The sequence below is a fragment of the Mixophyes fleayi genome, chromosome 1 (genome assembly GCF_038048845.1).
Source record: "Mixophyes fleayi isolate aMixFle1 chromosome 1, aMixFle1.hap1, whole genome shotgun sequence".
Taxonomy (NCBI): domain Eukaryota; kingdom Metazoa; phylum Chordata; class Amphibia; order Anura; family Limnodynastidae; genus Mixophyes; species Mixophyes fleayi.
This window is the reverse complement of record NC_134402.1, coordinates 318,101,044-318,114,810: the sequence shown is the minus strand read 5'-3', so window position 1 is coordinate 318,114,810 and position 13,767 is coordinate 318,101,044. Positions and strand designations below refer to the sequence as shown.

At 37.3% G+C, this 13,767-nt stretch overlaps 1 protein-coding gene across 2 annotated transcripts; it reads right to left on the bottom strand.

Annotated features, from left to right (window-relative positions):
* Positions 1 to 1,787: 1,787 nt before the first annotated feature.
* On the bottom strand, positions 1,788 to 13,348 carry LOC142158628 (heterogeneous nuclear ribonucleoprotein C). Of its 2 annotated transcripts, XM_075212764.1 has the most exons (10): positions 13,159 to 13,348; positions 8,263 to 8,294; positions 7,706 to 7,815; positions 6,506 to 6,778; positions 5,999 to 6,077; positions 5,310 to 5,357; positions 5,011 to 5,165; positions 4,382 to 4,492; positions 4,117 to 4,253; positions 1,788 to 2,052 (listed from the first exon to the last, which is right to left on the bottom strand). In XM_075212764.1, exons 3-10 carry the CDS (start codon positions 7,743 to 7,745, stop codon positions 1,972 to 1,974), a joined length of 924 nt encoding a protein of 307 aa, XP_075068865.1. In that variant the 5' UTR covers positions 7,746 to 7,815; positions 8,263 to 8,294; positions 13,159 to 13,348; the 3' UTR covers positions 1,788 to 1,971. The 2 variants fall into 2 exon arrangements, with proteins under 2 accessions (XP_075068865.1, XP_075068875.1); XM_075212774.1 differs by lacking the exon at positions 7,706 to 7,815.
* Between the last annotated feature and the right edge of the window lie 419 nt (positions 13,349 to 13,767).

Here is a 13,767-nt window from a genome sequence, read left to right as displayed (position 1 = left end):
GGCTAGTGAGCACGCATGAATCAGCAGTTCAATCGGACCTTCAGTCGTAGGTACAATTGCTGTAAAGAACACATTGGTCAGAAAAATATCCAGTGTGTACCTAGCTTTAATGTCCATGTATAATTGTACTGACTATAGACTAGCTACATCTACATAATTGGACAGCAGATGACACAGTTCATATATACAAATTGTTGTTTATTTTTCACTCATGTGCACAGTTATTCAGAGATTCAGGGAATAGAACAACCTTTAGCCATATTGAAATGTGCGAAACAGCACAGATCATTTCAGGAATGGCATATTCTGATCTCGTGGCAGCCAGTCATCTACATACTTGTGTGATTGTCTAAATGAGGCCTGGGCCAGCATCATGATTTGAAGATAGGAATGGGGGCAAACTGGAGACCACAGCCAGAGTAGGATTGTGAAAGGAGCATGGTGCCCAGGCAGCACATCACAGCTCATATAAAGTAGATGAGATGACACATGCAATGGTTTCTTTTGACATAGGCAGGTATGATGTTTCCATTTAAAAATGTCAGTAATCTTTCACATTACATACTAATCCCATCATGGTAATACAGTATTAATCAATTTAGTTTACTTTATCCATTTATTTGACTTCCACTCAAACAGCATATTATGTATAATGTACATATTAGACTCATTGCTCAGGGAGCCTCAGTGTCACATCAGTCTCTTACTATTAATCCAGTTAAAGCCCTATCATTTGCTTTTTGTTTTATACATTTCCCATGCAATAATGAAATGTAAATAAAATCAAAATAACACAAGTTAAAATATTTTATTATTCAACACCACAGTAGTAAACATGGCATTATCAGTGTTTCAGAACAAAGCTTGTTTGGATAATTCCTTATTCTACAATCTTAGTGCAAAGCAGCATTTATTTTTTTTTACCCCTGTGTATTAGTGTCTTTTTTAACTTCCTTACATGAACTGCAAGGCTACATTACAATAGATGTTTGCTGTATGTCTGCATAGCAAGTCATGGTGCACTTGTATTATTCTTCATTTATATAGCACTGACATATTACACAGCACTGTACAGATATTTTGCTTCAATTCACATTCACACTGGTCCCTGCCCCCAGTAAAACTTACATCTATGCTAAGAACATTAAATTGTATCTTAAAAAGGGACACATTTTCTTTGGCCGATCTTACAAGCCCAAAATGCCTCTCACATGAACAAGGAGGAAGTAAACAATACAAAAGGAAGTTGAGGGAAAATGAATTAGTGGAGGGACAGAAGACAAATACACTCCCTTCCCAAGTATGCTGCTGAGAATTGATATATTATATCTAAGAGGTCATATGTTCTTATGGTGACTTTTCCAGGAACGGTTCTGAAACAGATGTGTTTCATTGGGGAGAGTTTAAAGGTGAGGGACACTTGCCTACAACATGCACATGATTGATACTTGATATGATTGATAATACTTTATGAAAACAATGTACTACTAATTAACCCAATTGTATTTGCTGTTGCAAATAAGACTGCAGTTGCACCTGAAGCAACAAATTTACCAATGCAGACTATGATTGAGGCATATTTAATGTGTTTAAAGCAGTTTTAAAAAGGTTAAAAAGAGAAGTAAACCACAGCTATGCATCAAGCTGGTAAGCACTGGAAGTAACAATTCAAAGGCTGGAAAGGTACATTCCCAGGTCCCTGACAATAGGAGGAAACAGACGCCAATAATATGCACCCCTACAAAAGTAGTAAATAAAATGAGCAAGAAGACTGCAAAACAAAACAGTTAAAAACAATACATTTTATTTTAGAAGTCGCAAATAGGTATCAAAATGAAGAGGCAGAGGAAATGCAGGGTGCATATGAAAACAGGCTTAAAGAACTGGTGATGCGACTGATGGTACAAGGGGAGGAGCTATGGACCGACTATACACAATAGGCAGAAAGTGGGTTTTGTGGGGAAATTGTTTTTAGGAGTCTTCCTCATTGGCGCTGTCCCCTTCATCTTCTCCCTCCTCTGTTTCTTTGTCACCATCTTTAATTTCTTCCAGCTGACAAAAACAAGAATTTAACAGTTTAATAGGACAGTTTAAAATATTCTCACACTGTTTTACCATGGGACACCTACTCCCATTCACCTTAATCATACATAGCGTCCCATAACTCATTATAAAGCAAGTAAATCCCACAACAAACTAATGCCTACAAGAATCTATTCTGACTTGTATGAGATCCCTTCAGCAGTCCCACAGATGTGGGAGGAGCCTCAGCTGTCTGGAGATGATACTTTATTGCATAACAGAGCTGAAGTAAAATAACACTAAACAATGTATTTTACCTCTCTGGTTCGAACCCATTTTCCTTGTTTCACACACAAAATAAATAACCTCACACAAAAAAAAAAAAAAAAAAAGAATAATCAAAGATTCCAACTTTTGGACACCATATTTCCAGCATCCCTGCTAGGATATTACATCTTTCAACATGTATTTTGTAACAAAATAGCAAACATTTCCTTAGTGGTTCCAGGTGAAATAATTAGTAACTAGGTTGATGTTATTTCACGTATTGTTTGCAAATTGTGTCCCCCGCATGCAACAAATATTTCCTTATATATAACGATTACTCTATGTGTTACACACAAATGATCTTGGAAAAGGGCTTTTAGAAATAGAATTGTTTTTATGAAGGATCTTTCTATTAAAGTTTAGAATTGTTGCTAAATTGTAGATTTGTTTTTCATAGCACCTTAAGGGTATATACCCTGGCTTGAGCAATGTTTAACACAGTAAATCTGAAATAAAAATGCATATAAACCACACTATGTTTATGTATGCCTCTGACAAGATAGGATGTTGACTTGTTCAAGCTAAAATGCATAACTAAATGCTTCTTATGGAGCAGCTCATTGGAGGGTATTCAATTGTCATCGAGCTTTTGTTTTTTTCTTGACCGCGTTAAGTCATTTTAACGCTTTTTTTTTTAAAATCATTTTTGAGTGGGTTAACTTTACCCGCGATTCAATGCCATTTTTAACATTTTTTTTTCTTTTCATGAAACGGTCCTCTCGCGGTCCAGTAAGTCTATTGAAAGTACAGGGTGTGCGAGATGAAGCCGCGTTAAAAGCTATTCAATTGTTTAACACAGCGCGTTAAACAGGCAAATATGCTGTTTTATCTCGCACCACTTTGGGGTGTGTTAAAAATAAAAAAACTCTGAAAAGTATTTGAAATGATGTAATAATGTGAAAACAAAGTTAAAAACTTATGCTCATCACTAATGCCTGACATGTAAAAGTTGATTTTCTTGTGAAAAACTAATGAAACATAAGATAAAAATATACAAAAAAGTTACTAATTAATTATATTTATGTATGTTTTTGGTACAAATATGAATGTAGCAATGTGTTTTGACATGGTATAGATGACTATGGTAAAAAATGCTAAGGAAAGTACTGTAATGTAGAGATCTATCATTGTGTAATGCAATCTAATGTATGAAAATGTATGCAAAACCTTTTTTGTGGCGTTACACAATGACAGCGTTAAAACTCCTTCACTCCTCTAAAAACTCGCAAACACAATGATTAACGCGCGTGGGAAGGGACGTTTACACATTTGTGATTGTCAGAAGGTTTATTTCACAGATGAGACATGGAATCAAACTGGTTCAATATTAATTTTTGAAGTTTAACGAATACTCGCGGAGTACTCTGCTCAGATATAATATACCTGCTAACATTCACTTTATGTAGGTAGAGTACTCCCCTAGTCTTCATCCCGGCAATTCCCATATGGATACAACATGGCTTAAAATATGAAAAACAAACACACCCCCATTATTGATTGTTGAATTGGCGAAATCAATGGGGAAAAACAGCAGTGTCCCAAGAAAAATGAATTATGTCAGTTAGGTGTTGGCCAACATTAATTCATAATTTCATACACAATCTACTTAAATCTATTGTATTGTGGACAACATACTTAAACCTAATTTGAGTTTTCTTTCTACAGAATTACACAGTTGATTTCTATTGTAAACAGTTTATAGACCCATTTGTGCAGCGAGAATTCCTCACAGACAGTGCGTCTCATATTAATCTAATCATTGCTTACCGTGTCTTCACCCTGATCATCATCATCAAGCAAGTCTCCCTCCTCTCCCGAATCGCCTCCTTCCTCTGCAACCATTTTAACACTTGTTTCTTCTTTCTTTACAGAACTGCTGCTCTGCTCATCATCCAGTTTGGTCTCTAAATAAGGAACAAAAATAACATACCAGACATTCAAGTTGCAGAGTTATATTTGAAACATTACTTGACAACGCACATTTGCAGGTACATAGTATTACAAATTATTTGTTAATCACCAATATCCTCACCTTGTTTGGACTGTTCACGCTCAATTCGCTCTAAACTTTCCAGAAGAGAATCCACCCTCTGTTTTATCTGACTGAGCTCTTTTTTAATGGTCTGTAGATCATCTCCCTTCACTGTAACAAATAAATTACTGTTATTTAAAAGAAAATAAATCAAGCATAGAACTATTCCAGACACTTACAAGTTAAATGCTATTATATACACAGATTTCCAGCAAAGTGGTAAAAGTAGTATCACCAAACTTAGTAAAGGAAGTCTAGTACCAATAAATCACTTTTCATCCCAGTTTTGAAGCCAACATAAGAATGGTAATAAGACACTATGGGCCACATCACCCCCGCAAACTTTCAGGAAGCACTATGCAGAAAACGGCATTCCTTACTATTTAAGCTATAAAAAGTGTATATTATATGCACATAGCCAAGGTAAAAGAACAAGTCTGTTGTGTCATGTCATGATTTTAGCTAGTCTAAACCTTTTTAATTTTAGGAAGGTGTTCCTCTTAGAAGTGGCTAAAGTAACATTTTGGATATATAAGCAATCTGTACACTAAAGCATTATTAGTCATTCTTGCAATTAATTTACTGTCTAAAATGGTCTTGTCACCCTTTACAAATATCACACAACTCACATCTGCTAGACTTAGAAGATCCACCCCGCTGACCACTCTTAGAGTTGAAGCCACTCTTTCCACGACGTGATGTATTCCCAGAAACTCTCTGGCGTTTTGATGGTACTACAGCTCTAGCAATCGGTGGTGGGGGAGGAACACGGGCTGCAGTATAGCTGTACACACAAGCAATAAGAGCAGGGGGAAATATTAAAAGCAAGAATTTAAATTTAAAAAAAACAGTAAAACTAAAAATCTAAAATTGTGATGCACGCAGAGTCAAAAGCTTCCACGTCACGTAAGCATGACCATTCACATACCTGTCATAATAGTCTCGCTGAAAATCATAGTCCAGATCAAATGAAGACCTAAGACAAAAGTACAGAAAGCATGTTGTTTTTAAGATTACTTTGTTACAGTAGACAATAACCATGGTACCAAGGATATGCTTAAAAGTGAGCCTTTTGGAGGCTACATATTGCATCGTAGTGTTTAAAATGGTCTCAAATTAAAAAAGATTTGATCATATAAAAACATCTACACCAGTTACTGTAAATTAAGTTGTAGACCAATACACTGGTACAGGACATATCAATTCTGGCATAACAGTAGAATGTGGTGGTCTTTGTAAATCCATAACAGTAGCTCATGGTGTCTATGAATCTGACAGTAGCAAAGTCCAAAAGCATGTTAAACTCATGCTTAGTATTCCTGTGCAAGCATCACTTGCTTGACCCTCTAAGAGTTAAAGTAAATATTCAGATTAGGTATGAATTACTTCTTATGCGAAGCCCAGGAGGGGGCTGATATTTATTATATGGAGATGTAAAGACGACTAGGATGAGGACTACCACAGATGAGGATTTGCCAAACTATCCCCAAAGCCTTCTTAAACATGCCTCTAAAAAGCAGTAAGAGCAATTTTACATACTTAACCATTGCAAACATGTACGATGTCACCTGTGATGACCATTTCCATGTTGCAATGTATTTTTCAGAATATACTCACCCATACATGTCTGCTGCTGATCGCTTGATTCCTCCTCCTTTTCCTCTGTTTGCTTTGGGCTCTGCAGCCAAGTTGATGTCTAAAATAAAACAGTAAAATGTGAAACAATGAAAACTGCTGCTTATAATCGCATTTCTTGAAACCTACATCCAGCCCCATACAAACCCCAATTCATTTACCTAGATTGTTTTAACCAAAGCAAAAACATAAAAAAAAAATGCAAAAGTATCACATAGCCCCAGCTTGGCTGACACATCAAAATTTGCAGATACAATGCTGTAGGACGTTCACAAAAATATAATAGTAAAAAAAAAAAAAAAAAAGAAAAAGTAAAAAAATAAAAATAAAAAATAGAAGATGGACATGCATTATTGCTTAGAGAAAATGTCCAATCTACAGGGTGTAAAAATATCAAAAGCAAAATATTAGAATCATGGAAAATTCAGATGAGCTTTAAATTTGCTTGTAAAAAAAAATTAAAAATATATGGATTTTCCATTCACTCACCCAGGACCTGCCCAGCTATCATGCGTCCATCTTCCCCTGCTACAGCAGTACGGGCGGTGCGTTCATTGTTGTATTGCACAAAAGCAAAGCCCTTGTGTACGGAGCAGCCCACAATCTTGCCATATTTAGAAAAGATTGCTTCTACATCTGCTTTCTTCACCACTAATGTGTTTAGGTTCCCAATGAATACTCGGGAGTTCAAAGAGCGGGGGTCTGTTTTATTAGTGACGTTGCTCGCCATCGCGCTACGCCCTAAAGAAGCAATTTTGAAGCCTAGAGGAAGGGAGAAATATAATGAAGTGGCGGTGGAAACAGGACTGGGAAAAATATAAAAATAAGCTAAAGGGCAGGGCCAGACCAAATGTGGAATGATTATACCAAGAACACAACACATGTACAAAATTCATTGCAGGTAAGTGAAAATGAACAAAAAAAAAAAATCTAAAAGGTGTTCTTAAATGATATGGTAGGCTTTGAGCGCTGCATTGCATTGTAGCTGCTGTAGCACAGGCTTGTCTGTCTCCAAAAAAATATAATTGTCTGCATGTCATGAGCAGTCTAAATGCACATGGACAATAGAATGAGTTGGTAAATATAGAACAAATTCAGGGATGTTTATGAAAACAGTTCCAAAAGAAAAAGATGGTATTGCTCACAGCAACCATTAACACTTGCTTTATTTTACAAAGTGCTGCACAAAATTACAGTACCCTACACATGCCATGGTTTAGAAAGATTTAAACATACCTTTTAAGTTTCAAAACTACCCAGTACAAAAATAATTTGAACAAATCCAAAACACTTGTAATGCTGTGTGCAGGGAATTGTGATCATTCAATCTGCGCATGAACTCCTCAAAGCATGTTCCCCATTTCATTTTGTACATGCACAAGTTGTTAACTTAATTCAGTGAATTTTTTCTTCATTAGGTCAATGGTTCGTATGGGCAACATCACCTTTTTCACTTTTGCACCCGGTTTTATATATCCTCAATCTTTAAAATCCAATCGTGGTAAACAAGCAGCCTGGTAGAGGTTAGTTTTGCAATGGACCTGGATTCTGACTAGGACTTATAAAGTAGTATAAAGGCAATGTGGAATATTGTACATGTGCTGTCAAAATTAAAGTTATAACAGAACAAGATGCATATACGGAGCTGTATGTCCATATTTTGTTACCTTATTCATTAACCAGCCTTACCAGGTGTCTGAAGATTAGATTGCCCGAGGTCTTGCTCCATTCTTTGCTGCTGATTGTCAACGATGGGGCAAAGGTATGGGAGGTGGAATGGGGAGGGGCAGGAAAAGGGCCTGAATGAAGGGACATTAACTACAACTGTCAAATTCCACTGCCCACATAGGGTAATGCACAGTAGGAAAACATTGCAAATGTTCCAGCAGCATTACTAAAAACTTTATCAAAACTTGAAAATATGCAATCAGTCTAACTAGCTGCATGTGATGAAAGTTAAAACAAAGCAGTAAAAATATTGACATCTAGAGTAACTGGGAGAAAAATCTATGCTGCAGCACAAAAATTACAAACTCTCCTTCCCAATCCAACCCCCACCCCAAAAAAAAGTGAGAAAAAATTAGCATCAGTACCAATATTCATACATTAAAAAAAAAAAAAAAAAAACTAAAATAAAAATCAGAAATACAGCAGTTAAAAAGGAGACCAGTAAGGCAGGAAAAATTTTGAAAAAAAAATGTAAAAAAAACAATTTAAAAAAAAAAAACAGGAAATGCGAGACTTACTGTAGTTGGCGTTTCACAAAAAAAATTCTTCGCTGTGAAAAAAAAGGGGAAAAATTATGAAAATAATCCAAATCAGGAAAAAAGGAAAAAAGTAGTGAATTTCTTTGAAAAGTCCATTAAAAATAACAGCAGTTCTTAAAAATAATTATTTTTATTTTTTTGCAAAGTTTTATTTACTATCAGGTAATACACCCCAAAAATTTGGCATCGGAGGGATGGGAAAGGGAGGGCGGGGGGGTAAGGAGGAGGTGAAGACTGTTCTGAGCACTAAAGTGCATTATTCTGCGTTATATTTTAAATAAAAATTAAAACAGGAAAATGGACTTGGCAAGTATTTAAAGAGGTCGTTGTGCTTGAGAACTCCAGGCCCCCTATACATTTAGAAGCAACTAGATTGCTACATGTGCACTTAGTGACTTCTCTTCAGAAAATAACGGGCAACGAGAAGGGACGTATATAAATTCTGTCAAAACAGGTCAAGGAACGAAGAGGGGTAATTTGGAGAACTGCTCAGATCTCTGTCCTGTGGAAAGGAGAAGGGGAGAATAGTTTCAGACTGAAGGGAACTGGAACGAGGGAAACTGGGGTAGGGGAAACAAGCCACCAATGAACATGTAGAATTTCTGCCATGAAACTAAACATGCAAAACTAAATTCTGCCATATGTAATGCTTAACATTAACAACCTCTGATTGCATGTACATCTTGCACACATGACAATATTCTATATACACACACATACTATACAGTCATGTCTTCTGTTATTTAGAGTTCTGTAGCATTCAAATACAGATACCATTCTTAGATTAAAGCAGCACTACCATAGGGTTGAAAAACTCACCCAACACATGGCTCCATTCATCAGAGCACACAGGTTTATCACCAAGGCTTTGTGACTGCAGTAGGAGGTGTACAGGACAATCAATCATGGTGATTGTGGCTTCTGATTGGTCTTCCCCCTCACATCCTCCCTATGCAACTTTTTTTTATTTTTTAAGTGATGAACTTAAAAAGATTTTCCAGATAAGGAAGTAATGCAACTTTAAAGTAAAAGCAGTTAAGAACATTCTGTTCAGGCATAACAATGAGCAAAACTGATTATTCTGAAGTGAAATATCACTTATTGTCTTGTCTGATTTATGAAGGGTAAAAAAAAGGCTGTACTTGCTCACTGGTTGTTTATATGACCCTGATTTCATGGGACAATCCAACAGTCAAATCAGACCATGGCCCAAAACAAGTTTTACTGCCTGACTGCAAAATAACTAGTATGTAGCTATAAAATGGTCAAATAATAAAAATGTGACTCAAACACAAGCCTGTGACCTTCCCTGTTTAGGAGGTTTGCCTATGGTGGGGAAATTAATTTACAAACATACCCAACTTCACTGTATCGCCATGCATCAAGTTTCTTTCTTTCTTAAAATGTATCTGCCTTACATTTGTCTGCACCTTTGATGGGATGGGGCATGTAGATGATCAAAAGAGGACACTTGCAGATAAATATTAGAAATATTAGAGATGACGGGGAAGCTGAATTATTTTTGTCAGGATATAATGGCCAGGCTAACAGTAAATAGAACATGAGGTATCACAAAGTTATAGCTAACTGTTGTACAGGTGCAGCATAGAAACAGAAAAGTACCACCCATTTTAATTAAAATGTACACATGTGAGTATACTTACCTGGCCTCTACTCTCTTGGATCTATGCAGGTCTTCTTATAAAATTCTTAAATACAACAGCTGAAGTCACCCTAAGCCCTGCTACCACCTAAGACACTGATGAGGAAAATTACTACACTGCTTTTGTGAAAACCTCTGTGAACACTTTTTGGTAGACATCTTTAAACCTATATTTAACAGCTTTCTTTTAAACTCTATTTCACAAATCCCATGCTCCAATACAAAAGGATATGGACACCATGTTATTGTCTAGGACCTGAGTACCAAGTATATTCTTAAACTCCTGTGCATCCACGAGTCACAAGTTCTGAAACGAACTAGGCTGAGACAACCAGTCGACACAAAAAATAAAAATAGAATCTTAGCAGTCTTGTCTCCGCCAAATTCTGTATCTCCCTGTGTAAGCAAATTTTAATGGGAGGGTCAAGGTCTAAATGTAATCAGAGTATTTAAAGCAGCAATCCCATAACATAAATCAATGTGGCTGGCTATAAGAAGAATGTTGATATTTACTATTTCCCCATTATTATTTTTTTGTCTTTTAAAGGCTGAAATTAACGATTTATTATTCTGGAATACCATGGAAACCAGTCACAAGATGTAGTGAGCACAGGTTTTAACCTGTTTGCACTATGAGACCCCCCCCCCTCCCCTTCGCCCAGCCATCAAATACTGAGTGAGTGTCTGTGAGCCTGTGCCTGATTATTTGCAGAAGAAATGCCAAGTTTAAAAAAAGTACTTAACTTGCTATTAAAGAAAGCAAAAGATCTACATGGGATTGTTGCTTTAAATGTCTGCAGCACAGAAACTCTTTGGGTAGGCAAGTTTGAATGAAAGTAAAAAAAAAGTACAGCGGCTCCTGTTAAATTGGTGTGGGAAGATTGCAGTCATATTTCTATACGAAACCAAGTCCATTCATCCAGAAATATTTGATTGGCAGTATTGGGGAACCTTCTGTAGACAAACGCTCCTGACATTCCCATTAACTATCACCAACACTAGGAAGAGAGTCATTTTCTGGGTCACAATCCTCACTAGTTGCATAGATCAATGAGCCACAGAGAAGCAAATGGAGTTAGAGACTTATTTACTTGTTTTTCCACAAAACGTCCAATCAAGCTGTATCCAGACTTGTCAATGCATAGGTTCCCTTCCTAATTAAGTTTATAGTCTAGTTTTTGCCACCTGGGACGCCGATAATCTGCCCAAGATCACAAAAAAGAATCCAAATCAGGATTGGCAGCAAGCTTTTTTTTTTTTTAAAAAAAAATCTGAAGAGAAGCAGGTAAGTACATCTAGATGTATACATTTAATTAAAATGTACCTGTATTTACAATTACCTCCTAGAGAAGGTTATCTGGTGACTGTTTAAAATGGTGGAACGGGACCCAATGGGACAGAATTGAGGCCGTATAAATCAGAAGACACTATCACCTTTATAAGTTTGTCTTGCTGTAAATGGCAAACAATGGGAATTACCAGTCTATTAAAGAATTCCACTCAAAACTAAAACTATTGTTTGGGGTGGCGTTCCAAGAGTTCTGTGTGCCACTTGTTGGATCAATTGAAGTGTCCATTGACTAATGGTTCAACACTGAAGAGCTCTTATCACTTTACCTGTTTCACGCAATATTCGACTGTAAAACCTATTCCTTGTAAAACTATCTTTTCTCACAAATCGGAAGTCCATCATGGAAGACCATAGCCACCCAAGCTTGAAAGTGAAGTGCAGTGTTACTGTACTTGGGGGAACCAACTAATCTGAAAACTGCATCCATAATTTATAGTTTTTCTTAACAAAATTAACTTATTGGAGTTACTTGATTTTTGAGATCCAAGTCAATAAACAAAAAAAAATGTTTTAACCCCTGAGCCACAAATGCCACCATAGCAGATAGTGAGGTTCTCCCAAGGGACTCCCATGCTACCTCAGTCATCACTGCACATGCACCCCTTTCAACCCTCAGGTACATATACATCCAGATTTCACTGCTACAAAGGCTAGTATCAGTCATGACACTCACCACAAGCAACCAATGCAATCTTTTCACATTAGATACCAACACAATATTCAATATGCCCATGGTTTGTGCCGTGGACAAACTATTACCGGTATTACAGTAATAGTAAGCCGGATTTCAGCTCGCAGCTCCCTAAACCGCGAGCTGAAATCCAGCGAGAAAAGGACCGGTATTTACGCGCACTATTACCGCAATGACGGTAATAGCGCGCGCTGCGAGTTACTTTTGGCAGTAACGTCAACAATTGAATATGCCCCTAAGGGGTGAAATACCACTGCAGTAAACCAATTTAAAATGATAAAACCCAAAGAGCAAAGTTTAAACTGGCCACAAGGAAATGTAAAAAAAAACCCTGCAGGATTTAAGTAGTGTGACAGGACCAGGTAGGAGCTGATAAAGGCAAAGGGGCTAATGCACAGTGGGACATACTTTATTATTAATCTTTATTTATAAGATTAATAATCTTATAAATAAAGATTACGTCACTTTGCTTAGCGTATCCTACTTGTAATGCTCTGCGCATGTACAGAAAATGACTACATATGCGCCTATGCAGACTTGCACATATGGGATAAATACACCTGAGGCTGGTGACCAGCCATTCAAATATTAGTCAAGTAAAGGTGTGTTTACACAAATGTGGTTCAAATTGACTAGAAACCCACATATACACCTATTAGGGGGACAACTTATCGTAAACCAGGCACATATGCCAACACATCACAATGTGGCATGAATATGAAAAATAATTTCTACCACATAGGGTCCAACTCTGCTTCAGCTCTAAAATAATGCTTCCATGCATTCACACTAGAATTGGAGGTATATACAAACAACGCCGTCATCTGCCTCAGTTCATCAATCTTAAGTTTTAAAACGTTTTCTAGTGAAACTTCTAGATCAAATGGGAAACAAGGCCACAAACATGGCTATAGTTGCTTTTCATAATACAATATAAAACACCCACGTAGTAAATACACACCATTACTGGGGTGGTATCGCAAAGTCAAAGAACATCGATGTTACCAAGTTTACATACAGCATCAACACGAATACACAATCGAACAGAACCGATTAATAGAATCGTACTGCAAATCGGACAATTTCGCACGATGTGGCGCAGCCTGGTAGGCCTCAGTGCGGCCTTTGCATAGAGGCCATTTTCAGAAACGTATAGCGTCGATGACTCACCTCTTTTTATCGAGCGAACAGGCAATAATGCAGCGAGCTCTGGGTTGAGCGAGTCGAAGATGACCTCGGAAAAGCCACGTACAGAAGTGAGTAAAGAATGGAAACCGAGTAAAAAGCGAGAAGTAGCTCTGTGACTCTAACACAAAATGGCGATGATTCCACCTTCTTACTGCGCAGCCCGGTAAGAGATTAACGTAATAGAATACGAAAGCTTACTCGAAAGCTAATTGGACAACGAAGCCGCCAATCATATCATGAGCGACATAGTTCCACCAATGGGATGCAAAAGGCGGGACTTAGTTGTACATCCGTCGCCTTGGAAATAAAGACGACCAATACAGACACGAGCATACGTATTGAGGCTGTATTTCTTTTTCCCTCCGACGCCCGGGTTACGTCACTAAGGGGTTACGTTGCCATAGAGCGGGCATTGTAGGGGCGTGTTTAGGTGATTGGCAGGTTCTTTGCCGGGTAAATCCGCTTTAGTAATAGGCTGTCTATTGTGTGACTATACCGTGCCATCTGCTTCTGTCTTTATGGCACAGTCTGGTTTTTGAACATGTGTGACTGGAAATATTTGTACTTGGTTTTTAATGTCTTTTTCACAGT

Excerpts from the sequence above, each read along its gene's own strand:
- LOC142158628 (XM_075212764.1), bottom strand. The coding sequence starts at position 7,745 with ATGGAGCAAGACCTCGGGCAATCTAATCTTCAGACACCTG. Across the intron at positions 5,166-5,309 it reads CAGCGAGACTATTATGACAG|CTATACTGCAGCCCGTGTTC; the intron begins GTATGTGAATGG and ends TTGTGTGTACAG. Across the intron at positions 4,493-5,010 it reads ATCTTCTAAGTCTAGCAGAT|TGAAGGGAGATGATCTACAG; the intron begins GTGAGTTGTGTG and ends TATTTGTTACAG.